The sequence below is a fragment of the Adiantum capillus-veneris genome, chromosome 21, assembly GCF_014529385.1.
Source record: "Adiantum capillus-veneris isolate H3 chromosome 21, ASM1452938v2, whole genome shotgun sequence".
In the NCBI taxonomy this organism is placed as follows: Eukaryota; Viridiplantae; Streptophyta; class Polypodiopsida; order Polypodiales; family Pteridaceae; genus Adiantum; species Adiantum capillus-veneris.
This window is the reverse complement of record NC_140951.1, coordinates 117,150,741-117,175,949: the sequence shown is the minus strand read 5'-3', so window position 1 is coordinate 117,175,949 and position 25,209 is coordinate 117,150,741. Positions and strand designations below refer to the sequence as shown.

At 43.4% G+C, this 25,209-nt stretch overlaps 2 protein-coding genes across 2 annotated transcripts in view; one reads left to right on the top strand and one right to left on the bottom strand.

Moving 5' to 3' along the window:
* Nucleotides 1–3,819: 3,819 nt before the first annotated feature.
* On the top strand, nt 3,820–5,173 carry LOC147431596 (PEBP (phosphatidylethanolamine-binding protein) family protein). Its single transcript, XM_086494609.1, has 4 exons — nt 3,820–4,215; nt 4,408–4,439; nt 4,541–4,719; nt 4,820–5,173. The coding sequence occupies exons 1-4, from the start codon at nt 3,998–4,000 to the stop codon at nt 4,985–4,987; spliced, it is 597 nt and encodes a 198-aa protein (XP_086350735.1). The 5' UTR covers nt 3,820–3,997; the 3' UTR covers nt 4,988–5,173.
* Nucleotides 5,174–8,829: 3,656 nt separating this feature from the next.
* LOC147431595 (uncharacterized) overlaps nt 8,830–25,209 on the bottom strand; it is a 51,172-nt gene continuing 34,792 nt past the window's right edge. The window contains exons 2-3 of the mRNA XM_086494139.1: nt 9,886–10,073; nt 8,830–9,815 (exon numbers count right to left, since the gene is read on the bottom strand). Of these exons, the coding sequence (XP_086350265.1) occupies nt 9,195–9,815; nt 9,886–10,073 (809 nt within the window). The 3' untranslated portion in view covers nt 8,830–9,194. The remainder of the gene's footprint in view (nt 9,816–9,885; nt 10,074–25,209) is intronic.

Sequence of the window (25,209 nt, the reverse complement as noted above, 5' to 3'; positions counted from 1 at the left end):
TTGTGAGTAGGTTCATGGACAACCCAGGTAAAGAGCATTGGCAAGCTGTGATGTGGATACTTAGGTATCTAAAAGGGACAACAACAAATGCTTTGTGTTTTGGAGGAACTGATATTTTTCTAGAAGGGTATGCTGATGCAGATATGGCAGGTGACAAAGATACTCGAAGGAGCACTACTGGCTATGTGTTCACGGTTGGAGGCATAGCAGTAAGCTGGGCTTCAAAGCTGCAGAAAGTGGTTTCACTTTCTACCATGGAAGCAGAGTATGTAGCAATGACGGAGGCAAGCAAAGAAATTCTGTGGCTTCACAGATTCTTAGAAGAGCTTGGATTCAAACAAGACAATTGTGTCTTGTACAGTGATAGCCAAAGCGCTATCCATCTTGCAAAGAACTCAGCCTTTCATTCAAGGACAAAGCACATTGAGGTGAGATATCACTTCATATGCACTCTTTTGGAAGAGGGACAGCTAAAGCTAGGAAAGGTGCATACAAGTGAAAATCCTGCAGACATGTTTACAAAGGTGGTCAACAAGGAGAAGTTGAGCTTTTGCTCATCTTCAATCGGCATTCAAGGATAAGAAGCCAGAATGGAAAGCAGTCACAGGTTTGGTTTGGAGATCAGTCTCCAAGTGGGAGATTGTTAAGTATGGAGCTTGATTTACCCTTGTAATTTTCTGTGGTAAAAGCGCACATTTGTAAGGCCCCCGTTATGAGGAGAAGCCATCGTGCGTGAAGGAAAATCACTCAACGGAAACCAAAATTTTCACAGCCAAGAATCAGGGGCAACTTTAGGGGCCGCCCCCGAGACTTTTTTTTTTCCCTCGCCAAAATATTAAGGCCGGACGGCGGTCGAAAAGTGGTCGAAAAACAACCGTCAGTTGGTCGGTGGCCGATAGTCAATGGCCGGTGGCCGGTGGTCGGAAGTCAATGGCCGGTGGCCGAATTCAAAAGCGGACTTGTCTTCTCAAGGGCGGCCACACATGGGCGGATTGAAGGGTCCGATTTGGACTTATCTACACAAGGGCGGCTACACATGGCTGCCTCTCATAAGAGAGGGCAGCCCTTTTGGCCTATAAAAGGAGGCCATTTCTACACACATTTCATAGTGTGAAGTTGATGCAACAAGGTGAGTGTGAGGTGGTGAGAGTGAAGCAAGGCGGGAGCTCCATTAAGGGTATAATCCCTTTGTAAACTACTTCTTGTTTTGAAGTACTAAAGCCATTGAGTGGCTGCTTTCCCGTGAACGTAGCCCACATTGGGTGAACCACGTATATCGTGTGTACTCTCTCTCTCTCTCTACTCTATAATCTCTTGTGTGTGAAATCTATCTCTCTCCATTAAGTAATCTACTCAAATATCTATTTAGCTACGTCTTATTTCCTAACATCTCTCTCTAAAACTAGATTTAAAAGAAGTGTATCAAGCTCCAGTTTAATATCTTGATCACGTTGAAATAGCACGACTAAGAGTGCTATGTAGATATATTCCATAGCCTTTTTGAAAATAATGTAGCTTTTGAAATTTTCAAGCTTTAGAACAAACTGTTATTCTGTTTGAAATATCTATCCTTAGTTATGTGCTTTTGTGTAATCTCTCTCTCTCTCTCTCTCTCTCTCTCTCTCTCTCTCTCTCTCTCTCTCTCAATTAGTTTCTCTCTCTTGCTGAAGGCAGGCAGAGGGTGAAGGAGAAGAAGAAGAAGTAGAAAAGGTTTAATGCATTATGAAGGATCTCAAAGATCTATCTAAGGAGAAAAAGACAAATTGTATCAAATGTTTGCAAGCATAAGTAAAAAATTGAAATTTAACTATATCCACACATATGCATGATAACAAAAGGGGAAGACACACACATTACTCTCTCTCTCTCTCTCTCTCTCTCTCTCTCTCTCTCTCTCTCTCTCTCTCTCTCTCTCTCTCTCTCTCTCTCTCTGTCTCTCTGGCGGAGTGGGCTACTTCCATGCCATCATGGTTCAATCCTCCTACATTAGATTATGCACCATGTCTTCTTCATCCTGCCGTGCTTTGTGCTACCAAAATATGCCCTCGGCATTGGGGATGGAGAGAGAGAGAGAGAGAGAGAGAGAGAGAGAGAGAGAGAGAGAGAGAGAGAGAGAGAGAGAGAGTACTTCAACAAGCCCTCCGTCATTTGTGCTAATTTTGAAAACATCTAATTAAGGTCATACAATCACAACTTAATTAGAAAAGGTTTTTTTTTCACACCCTATAAATACTATATGTGACATGGTAAGAGCGAGTAAGACCTCTCGAAACGGGGTCGCGCAAGCTAGTGGATATAATGCTTGTCAAAAAGGAACGGGAACACTTTGAGATTCGAGAAGTGCATAAAATAGTAGTTTATATTTTAAGAAAAGAAGTTATATGGCATGTTCAAATTGTAGATTGAAAGCTAAGCAATCTTCCTAAGATTCCTATTAATAACATCATACCCACGATGTGGGTGCACTATTTTTGTTCATCAGAGAGGGATGGTCGATCGAAATCCACCTTGGGACATAAATCAAAGTTGTGTCTCACCTAGTGGCTACAACACTTGCAACATTTATCAGAATGGCATCATCATGCGTTGGAAGCGCCACAAAATCTTGAAAATACGTTTTTTATAGTGCAACCTACTTATCTAGCTAGCTGTTGCGCTTTTTGACTTGCAACTAGCGACCTACTTGCACTCGCGAGCGTGAAGTGCAACCAACTGCAGGCAGGTGAACAATCTACATTAAATAAACCCACTTTGCTCTACAATTTTCCCAACCACTTAGTGGAATGAGGCTCTCAGACCCACAACACTAAGTGGACGGGGTATTCAATGAAGCTTGAGAGATGGAATTGATGGCAGGCAGCGATTCATAATTTCACATGAATCTCGAGGGGATGGACGGCCCACAAAATAGAGACTGCATTGACTTTGTCATTCCCCTGGCAAGCATCGAATCGCGACCTCCTCATTGGTAGGCTGATGTGCTAACCACGCCCATGCGGGTTTGCTTGTCAAGCACTCCATTTCCTAGCATGATAAGGGAACAGCGCATGCAAAAGTAAACTCGGTCCTTAAAAGTAAACTCGAATGACATCAAGATGCCCGTTGTCGTGAGAATCGTGGCCATGTTGCCCCTAGTTGATCCCATGGCTCGGCCGTCATTCAAGACCCCACGGTCTTTAGTGTTGAGGTTCTCAGACTTGCCATGGTAGTGCCTCATCACTAATTGGCACGCCCCTAGGGAGGTGGGATCAATGGACCACATTAGGCGTCGCAAGGCGAGTGCAATCCGGGCCTTCAGATCGCTTTTTGAACTAGGTGTGAATTAAGTATGAACTCGGGGAGGTATGTGCACGACACCAAAGTTGGTGAGAACTCCATGTGAACTAAATGTGAGCTTAGTGTGAACTTAGGAGAGTATGTACACCACAACAAATTTGGTGTGAGCTCGATGTGAATTAAGTGTGAACTTATATGTGACGACGTGATCTATACACTTAACACAGAGACCCTTTTTAATGAGTATGTGATAGCTTAGCGGTTAGAGTAGAAATCCCAAGGGGGAGAGGGGGAACAGGTTCAAGACCCGAATCCAAAAATGTGGGTATCTTTTGCATTTCCTAAGCAATCCAATGGTCACGATCAACTAGCAATCGATCGCGAGTCATTGATCCCACCTCCTTTTGCCACCTCCCAAAAGGAGGTGTGAATTAGTGACATGGATGGCCGTGACACGAATGCCATTTTGGTAATGTTCTTCTTCATCTTCATAGGCTAAGTGGGAGTCTTTCTTTGCAAAGTAGCAGGAAGTGCGGCAATCGCCAAGTGGCTCGCTACGTGGCAACAAGCAGGGGTTCGCGAAACAGAAGTTAAGATCTAGCGTACCCGCATTTCTTAAGAAGACACACACACACACACAGAAAAGCTTAAGAAGCGAGGTCACAAGGAAACACACACACACACACACACACACACACATCGATTACATACAGAGGCAACCATGGCACAAGAGCAGGAGTTTCGGGTCGTCTCAAGCGCAATTGCTCAGGATGGCCGCATCCCCCGCAAATTCACGCAGGAGGGGCAGGGCGCGCAGAAAGATGAATCCCCTCCCTTGGAGTGGTATGGTGTCCCCGATGGCACACAGAGCTTAGCTCTCATTGTCGAAGATCCAGACGCACCGGAACCAGAGGATCCCATTGTCCCGTGGACTCACTGGTATGTCCCTGTTTTTTCATCTCTTTCTCAACAGCCTGAATGCGAGAGCGTGTGCGTGTGCATGAGAGAGAGAGAGAGAGAGAGAGAGAGAGAGAGAGAGAGACTGTGTGTGAATGTGTCGGCGCGTTAGTACGCGCACACAATCTTTCCTTACTATGAGCTTTGAGTCCCTTGCTTTGGTGTCTGCTGCAGGGTTTTAGTAAACATCCCACCCACATTGAAAGGTAAGTATTTTGCATTACAAACTCTGTTTTCTTCAACAGGACTTTTAGAGATGCAACAATGCAGGGAATTCTTATGGCATTTGCTTGGGTGGGTTGATCAGGGCTTCCTGGTAATTTCTCGACCAAGAATGTGGATGAGAAGAGCGAGTATGCAGAGATTCAAGAGGGCGTCAATGATTGGAAAGTTCCGGGCTATCGAGGCCCCAACCCGCCGGCAGGAGTGCATCGCTACGAGTTCAGGCTCTATGCTCTAGACTGCAAACTCAAAGTTGGCCACAAGGTTTAAACTCTCTCTGAGCTGTGGTGTGAGAGAGAGAGAGAGAGAGAGAGAGAGAGAGAGAGTTGGCTTTTGTTTACATTGCACTCTTTCTAACATGCAGGTCACAAAAGACAAGGCTATGGAGGCAATGGAAGGGCATGTGCTTGGTGAAGCGGTGCTAGTAGCGCACTACGGCAAGGAAAATTTCAAGACCGGGAGAGATTCGTATGTCCCTCCGAGCTTAGCCAGTGCAAGCGGACCTGGCACGCCTTTTGTTGGCAAAAACTAGACGAAATAGAAAGATGGCTCCCATTAACTTTACCATTGGGACCATACAATCTTCACCCAAGCTACCTGAAAGGGAGATGATGATTGCAGTTTTACCCGAAATCGCAACAAGTTTCGATGAAATACATGTAGCAATGAGACTGAAGGAATTGAGCATGGAAGCGTGCAAATATTTCTTTTCTTTGAATTGGTGCAAATATGGTATATAACCTGTGAATGTGTGTTTTGTTTGTTTTGTTTTTGTTTTGTTTTGCAGCAAATGGGTCCAGTGTAATGCACATGTGTTGATGATAGCTTTGTAGCTTTCTGTTTGTGCTCTCTCTCTCTCTCTCTCTCTCTCTCTCTCTCTCTCTCTCTCTTAAGGACAGTGTTAAACATAAAAAATAACCTAATATCCTCTTGGCAAATTCAAGGAAAGGAACTTTGTATGTTGGAAAATGGTTTTTTCCGCACACTGCCCGGGGTAAATCAGCATTGGTCGTCAAAACAGGTCTCGATAAGAGATTGGACGGCCGTCAAAAGGGTTGCATGTCAAACGAGCTACCAGCTCCCCACTCTTGCTTGTCCTTTCACTAGTTCACACACACATTGTCTTTATAATCTGGCCTCGCCATTCCTTGTTAAGGGGGGGTGTTCCGGTATTGGGGGTTTTACCCTAAATTGCAAATCTATGCACTTCAGATGTTTGAGTGAAGCTTCTTTATAAACCCACTCCGATTCAATATGATATCGTCCCAAAGTCCATTGGTTCTTTGCCTCTTCTTTGTTAGGGTAGAGCAGCTAATAGAAGGACGGGTCCCAAAACAAGGATAATGTTTTGCAAGGTTTGGTTCTTTGCCTCTTCTTTGCTAGGGTAGAGAAGCCAATAAACTGACAAGTTACAAAACAAGGACAATGTATGAGTATACATACCCACCATTATCTTTTTTATTATTTGATTCCTTCATAGGGTAGACATTTTTTGCTTGAAGAGTTTCACATCAGCTATCTTTTGACCTGAATTTGATTCAAAAGCATGGAATATCGTGAGATTGAATTTGGAAAATTTGAATTTCCTTGAATTGGCTCATACAATTGGAGCTTCTCTACTGTCACTTGCCTACCCAATGGGTAATTCGATCCTGCCTTGACACCCACACATTCTCACAATGGCTACCAAGCAAGATTTCATATGCAATAAATAAATGTGCTTTCTAGTGTAAAATGATGGGGTTTTAGTCGGCTAAACTGCACTAGATTCTAAGCTTGCCTTGAAAAAAAACTCGCAAAACGATACAAAAGTTTTTGTTTAATTTTGGGCAACACATTTTGATCTAAAAACAAGAAAAGCGATAAGTCACTTATTTTCTTCGGTTAAGAAAAATGTCTTGCGCAAGTCATTGCGCATTCAAATCATTCATGTAGGTGAAGTAATTGTTCATAGAGTCGCTCGCTGTTCAATTTCTTATGAAGGTAAGAAACAAGCATCTCATATTTGACTTTGGGACAGTACTAAGTTTATCCCATATACCTTTGGTTGTTTAGTGTAAGCAAATTTGTGGCATGATATTGCACCCCATAAATAATGCAATTAAGGCATGTGCCTGTGCATCTCTACCATCCAATTGTCTAGTTTGTAATACCATCCCAATCGTCTAGTTTGTAATTTGAGATGTATCTTTGGTTCTAGCTATGCTTCTAGCATGGCTAAGCCGTATATTCAACCACAACAACAATGGAAATTGAACGTAGGTCGCACCGCACCCCTCCAAAATACGATCATACAAGATGGCATAATGTCGTCATAACTCATGTCTCAACAATAATCTCCTAGCAAAAGTAGAAGTCATAACTCAAGTCTCAACAATAATCTCCTAGCTTCTTCTACTTTTGCCCTATTCTTAGCACTTGTTCATGCTTTCAATACATTGCATAATCATGTATGAACATGAGGGATTTCCTTCTCGAGCATAGCTACGGAAGCACTAGCTATGAACTGCAATTTTTTTCTAAACGAAGCTATTCAAAACATGATTTCTTTTGTGTGTTTCATTTTTTACATGTGAAACTTTTTTTTTAAAAAAAACCACGCATTTTCTTGCTTCTCCTTTGAAATAGTTGTGCATTGTAATTAGTACACTTCTTAACAATTTTCTCACTTAAGCTCAATGAAGGTATTCTTAAAAAAATGACAAGCCTATTAGAAATGACTTGTTTTCAAAACCTAACAGTCTCACTTGCTCGTATGCTTTTGTGCTTGTGGGCTCTCACACCATCAATATGTTATTCCTTAAGCATGTAGCCATAAAGTATTTGGTCACCATTTGTATACTTTCCATATATAATTTTAACATGAAAATTCGTAGCTAATTTTTGATCATGTCTTTTTGTTTTGTCCCCCCAATATGACTAGATTGGCCTTCTGTAATTAGATCTTTTCTCTAGCTTCTTATACCTGCAATTGGTTTTATCCCATTCAACATGACTAACATCAAGTAAAGAAACAAGTCAATAGTGCTCGCTTGTATCATCTTCCTCCTTTGGTATTGTGTTGAGAAACACAATCGGTTTATGATCGCACTCAAGAATTAGGTTTCGGCACCTCACTCTCGCACTTCTTTGTTTTAAGCCCGTTAGTCCTTAACCCCTCCTCATGACATCAAAGAACAAGAACAAAATGACCTAATCATCTTAAAAATATGCATTTGCAAGGCTCCTTTAACAACCCAACAACGCTTAGTAAAATGGGGAAGAGGAGAGCAGTATCAACTTTTTTTGAAGAAGTTAAGAAATAGGCTACATGAGCTAGAGGCCATACACTGTTTAAGAAAATGATCATTTCGGAGCTAGTTTCTTAACAATTTCTCAAAAGACCAAACACAAACCAATACTATAATTCATTCGGTATCTTAAGCATACACCTAGTTTATCCTAGACCGATGAATACTAGCTCATTTGGAGAATTCGCTAAGTGTCTACTTTGCAGTATGCCAATAATGTGTCTCATAAGAGATGAACAAAATAAAAATTTTGTTTCGAAAACTGACAAAAGATGTTCCTTTTACTATTTTGAAAAATATCTTATAAGAATAAATTCTACTCCTTGACAAGTGCATGAAGTAGGTCATTTTTATCGAACAAAACACCCAAGTTTGTACTTTGAGTGCTCCTCAAAAGTTAGCCGAACTGTAATTTGATTGAACAAAACACGCAAAGTTCATATTTTGTGCACTCCTCCTAATTGTTGCTTTAGAGACATTTGCCTTGGAAAAAAAAATCGGTGTGTAATGTTTACAAAAATCTGTGTGATGTCTACAAAATGCATTAAAATGTGCAATGCCGTTGAAAGAAAGCACTCAAAAGTTGAGAAAATGAAGGGCACACAACAAAACAAATAATATTACCGAGTGTGCTAAGTCAAAGATAAGGCTTGCCCAAGAGTGATGAGCATATTTACAAGCCGGGTGAAAAAAAACCTTCTAACAAAAGAAAAAAGTGCCACAACAGACCGTTCACACACATCACTACCATAATGTGGTAAGAAATCACCCTAAAAGTGGTGTGGTGAACATGGGATGGCACTCATCTATAGGGAAGAGCCAAACCCTATGTGACTAGTCCAGAAAAGGGTGGGAAATGAGTTCAACATCTAAGATATGTATATAAAGACAAAGTACAGAATTCCCTTCATGTTGGGGCAAGGTCTGAGCATCAAGCTCACCCCAAAACCTTCCTCAAGATGACGGGAATCTGAGAGGTTCTCAAAAGCCAATGGAGGGCAATTCTGCTTTGATCTAGCATAATAACAAGTCTCAACAAGTGTCCTGCATTGCCTACTGTGTAAGAAAGCGTGCCCAATACGACTCAATCAAAACCCGAGCATCCCATTAAATTATTGTAAGAACAACTGAAATTTGATTGGACATTATTTGGGAGTCCAAAGAAGCCTGGGGTCACCAAAAGAATAATAGTGAAATAAGTGCTGGCTTCCACTTTCAACCGGACCCAGAAATCGATTACTCATTGAGGTATTATATACATATTGCGTGTAATGCTTGGATGGCATTGCTGATGCACACCTCAACCCCAAACATGCACCTTTTGCTAGTTCAGAGCTGCAAGCGAAGCACCACTGATAGAGAAGAGCCCATGTACAAGACTGGAAACGCTGGGGTATTTTAAACAAAGAATTGACACTTGGTACTTACTATGGAGACAGGTAGTTTATGTTAGGACGGAAGCGAATCAGAACTGGCAGCATCATCTTCTTCTACTGTCGACCAATCACTTGACTCACTTTGGCCTTGTTTCCTGTTTGCTTGAGATGAGGACTGAGGAAGATAATGTTGGGCTGCTCCGTCTCCGTGTGTAAGACCTTTAAGCTTCAGCCCATCGAAATTCTCTGCACTTGAAGTTTTGTTCAGCTGAACCCACTCAAATGACTGTGAGGAATTGGATCTCCCCATGTTTTTGGTAGTCTTCCCATCATCTTCCTCCAGATCACTGAAAGACACGTCGTCTTCATCTCTTGTCTCTGGTGCGGAAAAGGGTATATGAGGAAGAGGTTCCTCATTAAGCCACCGGTTTACTTCTAATTTTTCTCCCTTAACGCTTGATGTCGCCAGCTTTACCGTACTCACCAGCACATCCTTATTTTGAACCTCTTCAGCAAGGTCAGTAAGTAGAGATCCAGCCTGTTTCTCTCTACAATCGATTATTGGCAAATCTGTGGTCGACTGTGAGGAGAATATTTTATCAGATTCTGAAGAGTTTGGAGCTTTCTTCATAAAAGCGTCATGTTCATCATCATTCTGCAGTTTCTGTGAAAGATGCCCTCGCGCTTGCATTATCTGCAAGGAGCCTGTTGGTAAAAGAGCTATTGAACAACATTGCAGACCAGAAAATAAAGGAAGGTGATACCTTGGGAGTGGATAAAAGTAAAGCATCCGTTTCACTTAGACGGGAATGCAGCAAGATGAAGTAAATTTTCCAAAACCGGTTTTCAGTTATGCAGTCAGGGCAAAGCTCAGTCTTCAAGACAGAAAGACTCGGACAAGCAATTTCCAAAGCATCAAGGTGCTTTTTCTGTGCAGCTGACATCTCAAAATCTGTAAGTCACAACATACGTAATCAACCCAAAAGAAAGCAGGCCTCTATTCACTCTGAGAAAAAACTCAAAGGATAAACTCAACTACAACGTTTAGAAAGGCTCTCATGTAGCAAGCTACCCAGAAAAACTACTCATCTATATCCGGGTGATCAGAATATCATCAAACTGTAAACCTCCCTCTTTAGAGACAGAATAAGTTTTGGCTCTTCAATCCTCATTAACTGCATTTGCTTTCCAGGTCCTGCTTGATACATCATCTTAAACGGGCCAAAAATAGTTATACAGACAAAGAGCCTCATCCAAGCTGACTTATTGTTGCTGAGGATCTGAAGGTGTTATAGACAATAAGAAATGCCTCATCGTAGTACTCATTTTAGCCAAGGGTCTCTCCACGTTCTCCCGGCCATCATCGCGTCAACCCAAGTCCCTACAGATTCCTCGAGAAGTAAAGTGGGTACTATAAAACTATAGATAGCCCTAGCTCGAGCCCATGTGCACTTTTCACGTGCACACGGGTAATTCTAACTTTTGCACTTGTTTCCGAAAGCCAAAGTCTATTTCACTTTTAGGACCCTGGGGTTAATAGTTTTAAATCCTTCATATAAGAAGACCAGAAGTAGCTAGGGCACCCCCATCAGCCAATCAAGAAGCCAGGAGCCCTCTAGCCCCCCTTCACTTGCATTTTGAGAAGACAGCAAGCAGCCAACCTGGGCAATAAAATGAGCCATAATTCTGAAGCACAAATCATCCCATTGGCCGTCACTTCTAAACCCAAGGATCAGGACTCCATGTGCATTTTGAGGGCCTTAATACCAGACTTGAAGGCGGGGCAACACTCTCAGCCCGAATCACGGCCAGATCTGGGGCAATTACGAGAGCATACCTTCGCATTTTTGTTTGGGACATCCAGCCCTGCAATAGGCGCCCCGGCCCCCTATTGCTTCCATTTGACTGCAAGAAAAAAGACAAGCCAATCAGTAGCATCTGCATTTTTGCAGCCTTATCATCAGGACATAGCCCTGCAGGATTTTAGCCACTAGGTCTCATCAAGGGCAGGAGGACTACAATAAAGGGACCTAGATCTAGAGGCTCAAGGCCACAAGCCTTCCCCACATAAGCCACAAGAAGTGTTATCTCATAGGAGCAGTTGACTGGAGCCATCTAGTAAGCGAAGGCACAAGCATTTTCGAGAGTGAAAAGCAAGCACCAAGTCATCTATCAGTGATCACTTGTACCATCGTTGTCATAGTGTGCAGCGGAAGGAGAGAGGAAAGAGACACTGGCGCATGAGAGAGAGAGAGAGAGAGAGAGAGAGAGAGAGAGAGAGAGAGAGAGAGAGAAATGAAATGTTATATTAACGTCTTCAAAAGGCCAGAATGACCTATGAGACCAAACTGATACAAAAGTGGTGAATCTGTTACAATGTCTGGGTACCTTAATACTAAAGTACTAAGTGTGAAAAGTGTGAAAGTGTGAAAATAAATGTGAAAAACTAAATACAAATTATTAAATAAACTTCTTAGGAGCATTCTGGGTGTCTGGCTATAATGCTTCTAATCCTTTGTTGTAGTCTCCTCCGGTGAAGTGTGCTTCTGCATCTTGGTCGTGGTCATCTCGATTTCCTAAGCTCAATCGCCCTGTCAATGAGGGTGCCTTTGGTATGAATGTGGGTACTCCTTTGTGCTGGCTGCTGGCCTCTTGCTTCTCCTTCCACTCCTGCTTCTCTCGATCCGAAGAAATCTGTGATCTGCCTCTGAGGCTGTAGTGCTCTTTGTCTTCTCATTAGATTATCCTTGTGCCAATGTAGTTCCAGTAGGTACAAGCCTAAGCATCTTTGATCTTGGTATTGCATGACTCTATCTAGAGGTCCAAAGCCTTCTTTAAATAGGCAATGGAAACGCCCACGTATCTCATAGTATACTGTGCAATGGCATATGTAGTGTAATTCTATCTCCGGCTCCATTCCGCATAACTTGCAAATTCTGCTCTCAGGTGGGATTCCCCTAAGTCTGCCAAATTCAATTTCCAGCGGATGTGAGGATGTACGAATCTGACCAATTGCACATCTCAAACCATGAGACAGGTGGGTATCCATGTAGCTCGGGCGAATCACAAATCCATCTTCAGATAGCTGTAGGAAGTTTTCTTTGTAGTCGGCCATCTTCGTGCCCAATTCTTGTGTAGGGTCTACCCATGTCCTCTTAGTATCCAACTGTATAAGATCCTGACGGATGATTTTATTAATCTCCGTTCGTGTAATTGCCAGTGATGGAGCCGCAAGAGAGTATTGGAAGGGGGGTAATCTTTCCATACTGAACCCGTGTCTCTGAAACCACGAGGACAGTTGCGCATACCAGCATGATGTATCCCCTTTCATTGCTAATTGTCGAGAAGATTCGAGGGCCAGTCTAGTATATCGGCAATTATTTGTATCCCACAAACCATGTATAAAGGACACTGATCTGGTAAGAGCTTCAATTTCTATCGGAGGGGAAGCTAGTTCTGCTCGGGTAATCGCGTGTGGTACCGTGTACGGAGGCCTTGGCTCTAATCATTCGGGAAATCATAGATACCAAAGGTCTCTCCATTGACTTCCAATTATCCTGATCCACAGATGGTCCCCAAATCTGGACCCCATAAAGCATAGCCGAAGCCACCACAATATCAAAGAGCCAAAGTTTTGTTCGTGGTTCCTGAAACTGCACTTGTGAACACATCCTCTCCAACCCTCCCAAGGCCACAGAGGCTCTGGACAATCTAGCATCCGCTGCTTTCTTAAGAGTAAACTTCGGTCCTGCAAATACCACACCCACGTATGTGTATGCATCTGTGTACTCTACTGTATCTTGGCCATATGCAAATGTAGGTGCCGATCTCCTAACCCACTGCGGTGTGGTGTTAAACACCATAAGTTTGGTTTTACCCAAGTTTACCGAGAGAGAGAGAGAGAGAGAGAGAGAGAGAGAGAGAGAGAGAGAGAGAGAGAGAGAGAGAGAGAGAGAGAGAGAGAGAGAGAGAGAGAGAGAATTTTAACATCGTAGGAAACTATCCCAAGAGACCTTAATAAGAGAGAGAGAGAGAGAGAGAGAGAGAGAGAGAGATCAACACAGCTCTTCAGTGACCAATGCAATACTTTCTCAAACAACGCTCGCTTTCAGGCATCCACGTGGAAGAAAAGGCTGGCAAGCCCAATAACTCCAAATGGAAAACTCTGCAAATAATACAAGACAACGGACAAAGAGCCCCCTAGACCATATACAGATTAAGGTCGGGCAAACATCTTTGTCAAATATCATGACCAAAACTAAAACCCTCATCCCAAAAATGATAAATGGCCAAAACAAAAGGCCTAAGAAGGGCAAAGTGCCATTGCAAACCTTTAGTCTCTGGCAGGGTTATGGTGGCACGTGTACTCACATCAAGAGGAGCATGTCCAAAGGAAGTGTCTCACATGCCAAATGTAAGCACTTGTCCATCATATAGATGTTGGGTTAAAGGCCTAAATAACCCCTTTTTGTACATTTTTATACTTTGTCCAGGTTCAATCCACATTTTGTAAAGGTCACTTATAATAAAAGTGGGAAAACCCAAAACTCACTTATTGAGTTTTCCCCAAAAACGTGAGCTCTCTCTTTCTCCCTCTTCGTTCTGCTAGCGCTTCCTCTCCTGCTGGCTTTCGCCACCCCTCTCTGCACACACACTGTACATCTTCGCGTGCTCTATCACTTGCACACACCGCCGCGCGCTCAACAAATGGTATCAGAGCCAGATTAGGGTTTCAGAAGCTTTGCGCAGGTGGCTGGACAGCAGGCAAAAGGCTTCTCTCGTGTCAAATTTCTGCTTTCATCACGAAGCCCCTAGCTTCCGGTGTCACCTAGGGTGATTAGGGCTCCCAAAACAGCCTAAAACAGGCTGAAATTAGGTCAAAACAGGTAAAAACCAGAAAATTACAGGTCAAAACAGCAAAACGCAGGTGTTCTAAATCGATTCCCGTGAATGCCCCTTGCTTTTCCCACTCAAAACAGGTCCATTTGATGCAAATTGATGTGCCAAAACAAGAAATTTGCAGAAAATTCAGAATTGGACTGTTTTTATGTACACAAGTTGAGGTTTATGTATGCCTTTTGTGGGTTTATGCAAGTACGCATTGGGGATACTTGTTAATTGCTGAAATTTTCAGCACATTGTATGCAACATGCGATACATTGTGATCACTGAAAATTTTCAAATTTTGTGTAGACACTTTCTGTTGCATTTTTATCCGTGCAAATAGCCTCTACTTCCTCGTCGTCTAATGCCAAGAGCTTGATGGAAATCAAGCGATTTGACGGTACAGGTTTCGACCTATGGCAAAACAAGATGCAGGGGATTTTGTTCCTCAAGGATTGTGAGGACGCCCTTTTGGCTGTAAAGCCTGAGGATATGCCGGATGAGGATTGGGCCAAGCTCAACAAGAGGACAAAGGCCTATATCAAAATGGCTGTGACCGATGACATTCTGGTGGACATAAAGGGCTTGGACAGTGCACATGCAATTTGGCATAAGTTGAAGGCCACTTAGGAGAATGCCACCCCTGTGAATCAGGTGCATTTGATGCACAAACTGGTGAACATGATGCTTGACGAAGCCAAGTCGGCTTCAGAGCACTTAAGTGCTTTCACCAGTGTTATGAGTCAGCTACAGGATACTGGGCTTCAACCTTTTGATGACAAGTTGAAAGCCATATTTTTGTTGATGACTTTGCCAGACTCTTGGGAAACGCTTGTGGTTTCTTTGAGTAATAGCCCCAACCTCACATATGATGGAGTGCGAGGCTCCATCTTAAATGAGGAAATTAGACGCTAGTCTAGTGGTGGGGAAGGTGGCAGTTCTGCTTACAATGCGAGAGCCACAAGTCAGAAGCAAAATACAGGTACCAAAACTCAAAACAGGAGCAAAAGCAAGTCTAGGGATAAGGATGTGACTTGTTACCAGTGTGGCAGAAAAGGCCATTAGAAGCCAAATTGCAGGTATTTCAAGAAAGAGCAGGAAAGAAAGAAGGAATCACAGGAGAAGAAGAAAACAGAGGATAAGAAAGGGGGAAAATCAGCAGGTATCTCCTCCAAGGATTCGGAGACTGTCAATGTATCCTCTAGTGTGGTTATCACAGAGTTATCCGACAGTGAGAAGATCTTGGTTGCAGCTTCATGCCCCTCAGATTTTGTTGTAGCAAATGCAGAAGACATGCTATCTCACGTAGAGATGTCATTGATGCATTGCTAAGTGCAAATGATGGCCTTACACAGTCTTGGATAGTAGACTCGGGTGCCTCATTTCATGTGACTCCATCTGTGGAGTGTTTTGCTTCTTATCATGCAGGCAAGTATGGCAAGGTTTACCTTGGAGATAACCATGCTTGTGACATTGAAGGAATGGGCACTGTGCGCTTGGGATTAAACAATGGCCAAGAGTTTATGCTTAAAGATGTAAGGTATGTACGAGGCATCAAGAAGAGTCTATTGTCTGTTGGCCAGATGGATGCACAGGGTTATACAACCATTTTTGTTGGGGGTTCATGGAAGTTTCTTAAGGGATCAATGCTCATTGTCAAGGGATGCAAGAGTGGTACATTGTACTATTTACATGGCAAAGCTTTGCCTAGCAAGTTCCTTGCAGTGGCCGAAGTTGCTTCTCATTTGGAGTTGTGGCACAAAAGACTCGGCCATATGAGCTAGAAGGGACTTGATATGCTCTCCTCTTTGAAGAGGGTTGATGTAAAGGGCACCAAGTTAGATTTTTGTAATGACTGTTTGTATGGTAAACAAAAGAAGTCTTCTTATTATTCTGGTGTCTCGCGCAAAGCTAATGCTCTTGATTTAATTCACTCCGATGTATGTTCAATACCTGTTAAGTCTTTTGGTGGTGCATCATACTTTGTTACATTCATTGATGATTGCACTAGGAAAGGCTGGGCATATTTGTTAAAGAATAAGAGTGAGACATTTAATGCATTTAAGAGGTTTCATGCTTTTGTGACCACGCTAAAGGGTAGTAAGCTTAAATGTCTGAGATCTGACAATGGGGGGGAGTACACGTCTGCTGAATTTCAACGTTATTGCGAAGAATATGGGATTAAAAGGGAGTTGACAGCCCCTTATAATCCATCTTCTAATGGTGTGGCTGAGAGGTATAACCGTACTTTATGTGAGAGAGTGCGTTGCATGTTGTCCACGGCTAATCTCCCTCATGGGTTTTGAGGAGAGGCTTTGAAAACTGCAGTTCATGTATGCAATCGCTCTCCTAACAGTACGCTGAAAAATGACATTCCAGAGGAGGTTTGGTCTGGCAAACCTGCCTCTTATGATCATTTGAGAGTGTTTGGCTACGAGGCTTTTGTCCATGTTCGTAATGACTTGAGGACAAAGCTAGATGCCAAGTCCATCCAAGGACTCTTCCTAGGTTATGGGGAAGAGGGTGAAATAGGCTACAGGATATGGTTGTCTCAGTTTAAGAGGGTAGTACGCAGCCGAGATGTAGTGTTCAATGAGGCTAAATTGCTGAAATATGCTACATCTTTTGAAATTGACAAGAAATCGGTCAAATTTCAACCTCTCTTGCCACCTATTGATGTTGAAAAAGAGCCTCAGGATGCATTACCGCAAGCTGAAATTGATAATCAGCCGGTTAACCTTGAGCCAGAAGAGGTAGGACATGATTTAGATGCTCCAAATGAGGATGGACAGCCACCTGTCATGGCTGAAAATGATTTTCAGCAGCATGAGCATGCTGAAAATGAGTTGCCTCCTAAGATAGAACCTGTGCCTGAGAATGTAGATCATTGGGTACGCAGGTCTACTCGTGTCAGAAGGTTGATACAGCGCTTTGACCCCTCTTTGCATCATGTTATGTTGACAGATGAGGGAGAGCCACTTACGTATAAAGAGGCAAAGACATGTGAGTCAAGCAGTAAGTGGGAGCTTGCAATGCAAGAGGAAATGAAATCCTTGTATGCAAATGATACTTGGGATCTTGTGCCATTGCCTAAAGGGAGAAAGGCTCTTCCTAACAAATAGGTATACAAGATTAAGATTGTGGATGAAAAACCCAAGTACAAGGCAAGATTGGTTGCAAAAGGATATGCACAGAAAGAAGGAATTGATTTTCAAGAAATCTTTTCTCCCGTTGTAAAGCTTACAACTTTACGTGTCCTTTTTGCTCTCGTTGCGGTGCTTGATTTGGAATTGAATCAAATGGATGTAAAGACAGCGTTTTTGCACGGTGACATTGAAGAGGACATATACATGAAACAGCCTGAAGGTTTTGTAGTTTCTACACGTGAGGAACTTGTATGCAAACTGAAAAGGGCTTTGTATGGTTTGAGACAATCATCACGGCAGTGGTATAAGAAGTTTGATACTTATTTGCTATCTCAAGGCTTTAAACGCAACCATTCAGACCATTGTTTGTATACAAAGAAGGATAATGATGGAAGTCCTATAATCCTTGTGCTATATGTAGATGATATGTTGATTGCTGGGAAGCATAAGTCTACCATTGATGCTCTTAAACGTCAGCTGAATTCAGCTTTTGCAATGAAGGATTTAGGTGATGCTGAGCACATCTTGGGCATGAGAATCAAGAGAGATAGAAAGCTGAAATTGCTCTTCTTATCTCAAGAAAAGTACATTGCTAAAGTACTTGACAGGTTTAACATGGCTGAAGATAAGTCACTTGGAGTACCTTTACCTCCACACACAAAACTTAGCAAAGCCGATTGCCCAAAGGATGACGTGGCAATGAATGCTATGAAGGGAATCCCTTATGCATCAGCTTGTGGTTCTCTTATGTATGCTGTGGTTGCCACTCGTCCTGACATTGCCCATGCGGTGGGAGTTGTTAGTAGATACATGTCCAATCACGGCAAAGCACATTGGGAAGCTGTCAAATGCATTCTGAGATATTTGAAAGGTACACAATCAAAGTGTATCTGTTATGGAAAAAGTGACTTGAAGTTGCAGGGCTATTGTGATGCACATATAACAGGTGCCTTGGAACCAAGAAGTCCACTAGTGGCTATGTGTTTGCTATTGTTGGTGGTGCTGTCTCTTGGTGTTCACGACTGCAGAAAATTGTGGCATTGAGGACTACTGAGGCTGAATATATTTCAGCCACTGAGGCTTCTAAAGAGGCCACATGGTTGGGCAGACTTGTCAAAGAGCTTGGTATGCCTGCTAGTACTCCTGTCTTGGGATGTGATAGCCAAAGTGCTATCTATTTGGCCAAGAATGCCATGTTTCATGCACGGACAAAGCACATTGATGTGCGATACCACTTCATACGACAGGTATTGGAGGATGGTTTAGTCACCTTGACTAAGATTCACACACAGGATAACCTTGCAGATGTTCTCACCAAGAGTCTTGCTAAGGCTCAACATGAGCATTGCATACAGCTGGTGGGAGTTGGTTAACTTAAAGGCATCATTTATGCCTTTAAGTGAGAGGTTGTTGGGTTAAAGGCCTAAATAACCCCTTTTTGTACATTTTTATACTTTGTCCAGGTTCATATTGAACCTTGACACATTTTTTAAAGGCCACTTATAATAAAAGTGGGAAAACCCAAAACTCACTTATTGAGTTTTCCCCAAATACGTGAGCTCTCTCTTTCTCCCTCTTCGTTCTGCTAGCGCTTCCTCTCCTGCTGGCTTTCGCCACCCCTCTCTGCACACACACTGCACATCTTCGCGTGCTCTATCACTTGCACACACCGCCGCGCGCTCAACAATAGATAGATCAATCAAGGTGCTCGACAAGGCAATCCACGTGCAGAGGTAGCAATAAGGAAAAGGGAGCAAGAATCTCTGAGAGGGTTGGACACTCCAAGCAAGAAATCTGTGCTGCTTCACAGGTCTAGGGAATACTTGTACGGCTAGTATGTCTCCTGGTTGGCCACCCATGCTTGCATATGCATATAGGTTGCACTGTCCGGCCGCCCACATCTGGGCCGGCCATGTAAGGATTAGTGGTGCTAATCCTATAATTAAGACTTAAAACTTCTTACTTAAGATGTAAGGTGCAACAGAATGAATGTTGAACTTTGCTCAAGATGAGTGCTCCAAATTGTGCTCAAGGTTCCTTTTACTTAAATAAGGGAGAGCCTTTCATTCCTTTAGTGAGAAAGTGCAATGGACACAAACAAAGTGGTGAACACTGTGAATGAAGGTGCTAAGACTGAGAGATGGAGAGAGAAGAGAATACGACACCAAGGATGTTGTAAAACCCTCCTCCAAGGGCCCCACTCTCGATGGCGAGAGTGGTCTATGCTATTGATCAGAGTTACCGGGGAACGCCCCTAGCCCCCGTTCCGGCGTTCCGGGGGGCAGTTCCCTTCCCGAACGTTCCGAGACGTCCCGAACGTTTGACGTTCCGGGTGGCCAGTGCAAACCGGAACGGCCGTTCCGGAACGTTCCGGAATGCCCCTGGAACGGCCAACGGCTACAAACAAATTTGGCAAAAATTGAAAAAATTGAAGTAAATGTTTGGGCTTTGTTTTGAAGTGTGCAAGGCCTCAAGGACTCATAAAATGCACCTCCCTCCCCCTTTCTCTCCACAAGCTAATCCTCAAGGCTCAAGCTCTCTCCCTCTCACATTCTCAAGATCTCTCCCTCTCAAGACTCACTCTCTCAAGGCTCAAGGCTCAAGGCTTCACGCCTTCAAGCTCTCTTCCTCTCCCTCCCACTCTCTCAAATCTCTCCCTCTCCCTCTCACTCTCTCGAGTCTCTCTCTCTCTCTCTCTCTCTCTCTCTCTCTCTCTCTCTCTCTCTCTCACATCATCATCTAGTCATAGCAAGGTTGAATGGTCTTCAAAACGAGTTTTTTGTGAGTATTACAGTCAAAGCACTCTAATACTCCTTGTATTTAAACACAAGGAGCTAAAAATGCACTATTTGGGTGTTTTTTATACCTCCCGTTCCGCGCCGTTCCCGTTCCGGACCCCTAGCCGTTCCCCCGTTCCGCAGGGATCCCATCACCGTTCCCGTTCCGCGTTCCGGGTAACTATGCTATTGATTGCACAATCTGATACAAGATGCTAATGCAAATCTAAGTGATGCTATGTCGAGGCCGACAGTGATGCCGACGATGACGAGCCTATAGCTGAAATCTGAATGCTTGGCGACTCTGCAATTGTCGAAGTTGACGGGGCTGATCTGCTATTGCAAAAACGTTGTCCTTGCTGTCTACAAACGCTGGATCTGCTACTCTTCTAAGCACAGGTTTGCTGCTGTTTCCTAAGGCTGAAAACGCTGATCTGCAGGGATGAAAAACGCTGGTTCAAGGCCTTCAAAACGCTGCTGCAAAACGCTGGTTCGATGGCTGAAATCGCTGATGTCTTAGGCTGAAAAACGCCAGGTTAACTGGGCTGAAAACGTTGCCCTTTAGGGCTGAAAAGCGCTGGAGTTCTCTTGAGGGGGAAACACCAGGGTTCTTAGGGGTCTTGCGTGAGAAGATCCCTGTTGAGCAATGCTCCTACTGCCTCTTCTGCCAAAAAGTGCTAGCTCTGGTTTCCTTTATATTTCATTAGCAAAATTGCCCTACCTACTTTCCAACGAAAGTCACTTAAAATAATAAGTGAAAATTATCCAAAATAGGGAAAATAGGTCTAATGCCTGGAAAATGATCCTGATGGAATCCAATGGGAATCTGATGATCATGCTGTGTGCAGCCAGAGGATATGTATCTAATCTAAGTGCCTGGACATGCACGGTCTGCGAACAGACTCACAAAAGTGCCAGATCACTTCCTATCCTAGACTGACTTAACTGAACTGAACCTTGGTCATGCTGTAGCTTGTCCACGGACACAAAGGGTTGGATGTGTCCGTGACATCCCCTCCTTTTCAAAGTGAGGTACTGGTACCGAATGGCGTCGAGGGAGATCGCCAACAACATCCGGAATCCTGGAAAGGACTCTTCGCCAGCCCACTCTGATGCGTGGGTCATGCGATACTTGAACTTCATAAAGGTTTGCAACGCCTTCTTCTTTGGGCCGCACCGAAAGCGACACAAAGTCATCTTCAATGCTTCTACTTCGTCTAGAGTCATGCGTCTACCTTCTTCAAGAATGTCCGAAGCTAAAAAAAAATTGAAACCACTTCCAACACAAAAGCATAAACATACCCATTCCATGTAAAGTGACTGGAAAAATACTACTCTTCTGTAGAGCCTGTGCATGCAATGTAGATGAACATAGAGACGGAGTGTCAAACCATTCATCAAACACACGTAAACAATGAAATCGAATCTTGTGTTTCTGATCTAAATCAATCAACTGTGGCAAAACACAATGGAAATGCCTATGCTTGATGCTCAATCTTTCCTGTGCTCTTTCTATGACTGTGTCGTGCCAAGGAAGAGACATGGAATGTGACTTCCTTGAATGCAAACATTTCACCTTGTCATGAATAATCCGCATACATCCGTGCTCATTCATGAGTGAATCGTGCTCAACGTACAATATGGCATGCCTATGAAAAGGGATCACATAAAGACGCTAACTAAAATGCAGGAAACGATCACGAATGGAACACTCGAACAATGCGTGTTGACTAATCATACGAACACATAGTACTTCATGTGGGGGTTCCTTGAACCTAGGCTCGAGAGCTAAGATCGGTTCTTCCTGATTAACCGAATCTTCCCGTGGGGGTTCTTTGGACCTAGGCTCGAGAGCCAAGATCGGTGCTTCGTGATTGATCGTCTCTGCAATGGGATTAGCTTCACTAGAGAAAGTATCTACTAACACATCATCCTTGTAAAAATCACATCATCTTCATGCAAATCATCATGCTTGTGAGAAATCACATCTTGATCATGCAAATCATCATGCTTGTCGTCATCATTCAAATCATCATGCTTATCATCATGCAAATCATGTGTGTCATGCTGTGGAGAAGAAGAGACGGAGAGAGTCTCCTTCTCCTGATTCTCTTCAAACTGCGCCTACACAATAGAAAAGAGTCGCAAGAACTCTTTCATGTGTTGGTCGCTCTTTTCTTTTCTTGCTTTGTTCTCGCGATCAAATTTTGCTTGTCTTGTTTTGTTCTCACGATCAGATTTGGCTAGTCTTTCCAGGCGTGCTTGCTCGTGCTCACGCTCTATGGCTTCCATTCTTGCTTCGTATTCACGATCTATGGCTGCCCTTCTTTCTGCGGATTCACGATCTATGGCTGCCATTCTTTTTGCTTTTCTTGCTTTGCGTTCTAACTCCCTGTCCATCATCCTCTTGTCGAAAGCCTCCATAGGAGTTAGTGCAATCCTTGTCGTAGATGGGAAAAGGGGTGGCTCGGAAAAACCTCCTGGTGGGGAAAATTCTTCTTCACCTCTCTCATGCTCATCACCTCCAAGCAAAGTATCCATTCCGCTTCGGGTGATGACCATCCACTGAAGTCGTGGGTTCTTGTGGGTCTTGGGTTCTTGGGTTCTTGAGGTTCTTGAGTTCTTGAGGTTCTTCTTTAGCTTGCAATCTATGTTAGAGAAGGATCTTCTCTTCACCCGAGTTCTGCTCTTTTCCGCAGGCGCACCCCTTGGCGGCCTTGCGCTCACACCAAGGTTGCTTTTTCCCACCTCACGTCGATTGACCGGCCGCTAAGTGCACGGTCCGCTCTCAATGAGTGAAAAGAGGCACAAGGGGAGGCTGGACAAACCCTTCTTTCTTGGGTTTCCTGTTCACTGTCCACCAAAACATTGATAGAGTGACCGTTGATAGTTCCAAGAAGGCTCAAAACTTGCTTTGAAAGAGGCTCCAAAACTGAAGAATTGCACTGAGCATGCTTTATAAGAATAGTGGTATCCGCTGAGACATGAATTGTATTGACCAAAGCTTTTTCTTTATCTTGAGCAGAAGCTAATTGTTCAGAATTGGATTATGTTTCCGTATTGGAATTTCTTTTCAAATTAGACGGATTTGGTCTCTTTGGACATTGATACCATCTATGGTCACCTCCATCCATTGTAAATAAACCATATATACCTAGATGAATCCAGGATAAGCCCAGATTCACCCTTGAAGGAAAGTGCAATGTATAGACCCATGGTAGTCACCCACAAGACGATATAACCATCAGCTCCATCATGCATAGTATTGACTAAATACCACGACATCCCCACTAACGTCGTCAGTGCCCAATAGTGGGTGTAGAACTAGGTACTAACATATGCTCCCCAACCCAACACACACATGAGCATACATCAACATAAAGTTCAGCGTACTGAGTTTCTGTCATGACTCCGGAGATCAAGGGCAGACTCAACCATAATGAAGCCTAGCACTAAAAGAAGCATGAAATCTAAAAAATTAGCACAAATGAGGTAGTTGATAGGGCATACGCACCACAAAAGATAGAAAGAATTAGCACAATATCAACTGGTCGTAACTCGGACGAAAACTTCACAATGTGAAGTCTGCATGTCCGCTATACGACTAAACAATATACCTAGATGAATCCAGGATAAGCCCAAATTCACCCTTGAAGGAAAGTGCAAGTTATAGACCCATGGTAGTCACCCACAAGACGATATAACCATCAGCTCCATCATGCATAGTATTGACTAAATACCACGACATCCCCACTAACGTCGTCAGTGCCCAATAGTGGGTGTAGAACTAGGTACTAACATATGCTCCCCAACACAATACACACCACACGCGCACACACATGAGCATACATCAACACAAAGTTCAGCGTACTGAGTTTCTGTCATGACTCCGGAGATCAAGGGCAGACTCATCCATAATGAAGCCTAGCACTAAAAGAAGCATGAAATCGAAAAAATTAGCACAAATGAGGTAGTTGATAGGGCATACGCACCACAAAAGATAAAAAGAATTAGCACAATATCAACTAGTCGTAACTCGGACGAAAACTTCACAATGTGAAGTCTGCATGTCCGCTATACGACTAAAAAAATATACCTAGATGAATCCAAGATAAGCCCAGATTCACCCTTGAAGGAAAGTGCAAGGTATAGACCCATGGTAGTCACCCACAAGACGATATAACCATCAGCTCCATCATGCATAGTATTGACTAAATACCACGACATCCCCACTAACATCGTCAGTGCCCAATAGTGGGTGTAGAACTAGGTACTAACATATGCTCCCCAACACAACACACACCACACACACACACACATGAGCATACATCAACACAAAGTTCAGCGTACTGAGTTTCTGTCATGACTCCGGAGATCAAGGGCAGACTCAGCCATAATGAAGCCTAGCACTAAAAGAAGCATGAAATCGAAAAAATTAGCACAAATGAGGTAGTTGATAGGGCATACACACCACAAAAGATAGAAAGAATTAGCACAATATCAATTGGTCGTAACTCGGACGAAAACTTCACAATGCGAATACAACTAAAAACCATCCTTCTTTGAAGTTAAGTAAGCATTTGATAAAGAGCCCTTGTAAGGTGCAGCGGAAGTGAATGTTGAACTTTGCTCAAGATGAGTGTTCCGAACTGTGCTCAAGGGTTCCTTTTACTTGAGGAAGGGAGAGCCTTCCGTTCCTTTAGTGAGAGAGTGCAAATGATTACAAACAAAGTGGCAAACACTATGAATGAAGGTGCATGAGACTGAGAGATAGAGAGAGAAGATACGACACCAGAATGTTGTCAAAACCCTCCTCTGAAGGGCCCACTCTCTATGGCGAGAGCGGTCTACTATTGATTGCACAAATCCCTACAATGCTTTGGACTTGCCGACGATGTCGCCGACGATGATGAGACGGGCTGAAATCTGAAAACGCTTATGGCTGAAATCTGCAAATCTTTATCTGCTGGATTTTGACTCTATGTCGATGACGATGTCGATGGCGACGATGCGACGACAAGGCGCTGAAAACGCAGATGCTGAAATCTGCGTTTTTCGGGATGAAATTGCAAACTTCGATGGATTTGACCGTGCGACGAGGATTTGCTGCGGGAAGGTGAGATCTCCGAAGTTCGGGACTTGCTCTCCGGTGTCTGACTGCTGAAAACTGAAAATGTTGAGGCTATGGCTGAATCTATCGCCGTGGATCTGCAAAACGCCGAGGCTGATCTGCAAACCAAAAACGCTAGGGTTGAATGGGGGTCTGATGCAAAAACGATAG

Coding starts and splice junctions, on each gene's coding strand:
- LOC147431596 (XM_086494609.1), top strand. CDS start 3,998: ATGGCACAAGAGCAGGAGTTTCGGGTCGTCTCAAGCGCAATTGCTCAG. Junction 4,216..4,407: donor ATTGTCCCGTGGACTCACTG/GTATGTCCCTGT, acceptor TGTCTGCTGCAG/GGTTTTAGTAAACATCCCAC. Junction 4,720..4,819: donor AACTCAAAGTTGGCCACAAG/GTTTAAACTCTC, acceptor TCTAACATGCAG/GTCACAAAAGACAAGGCTAT.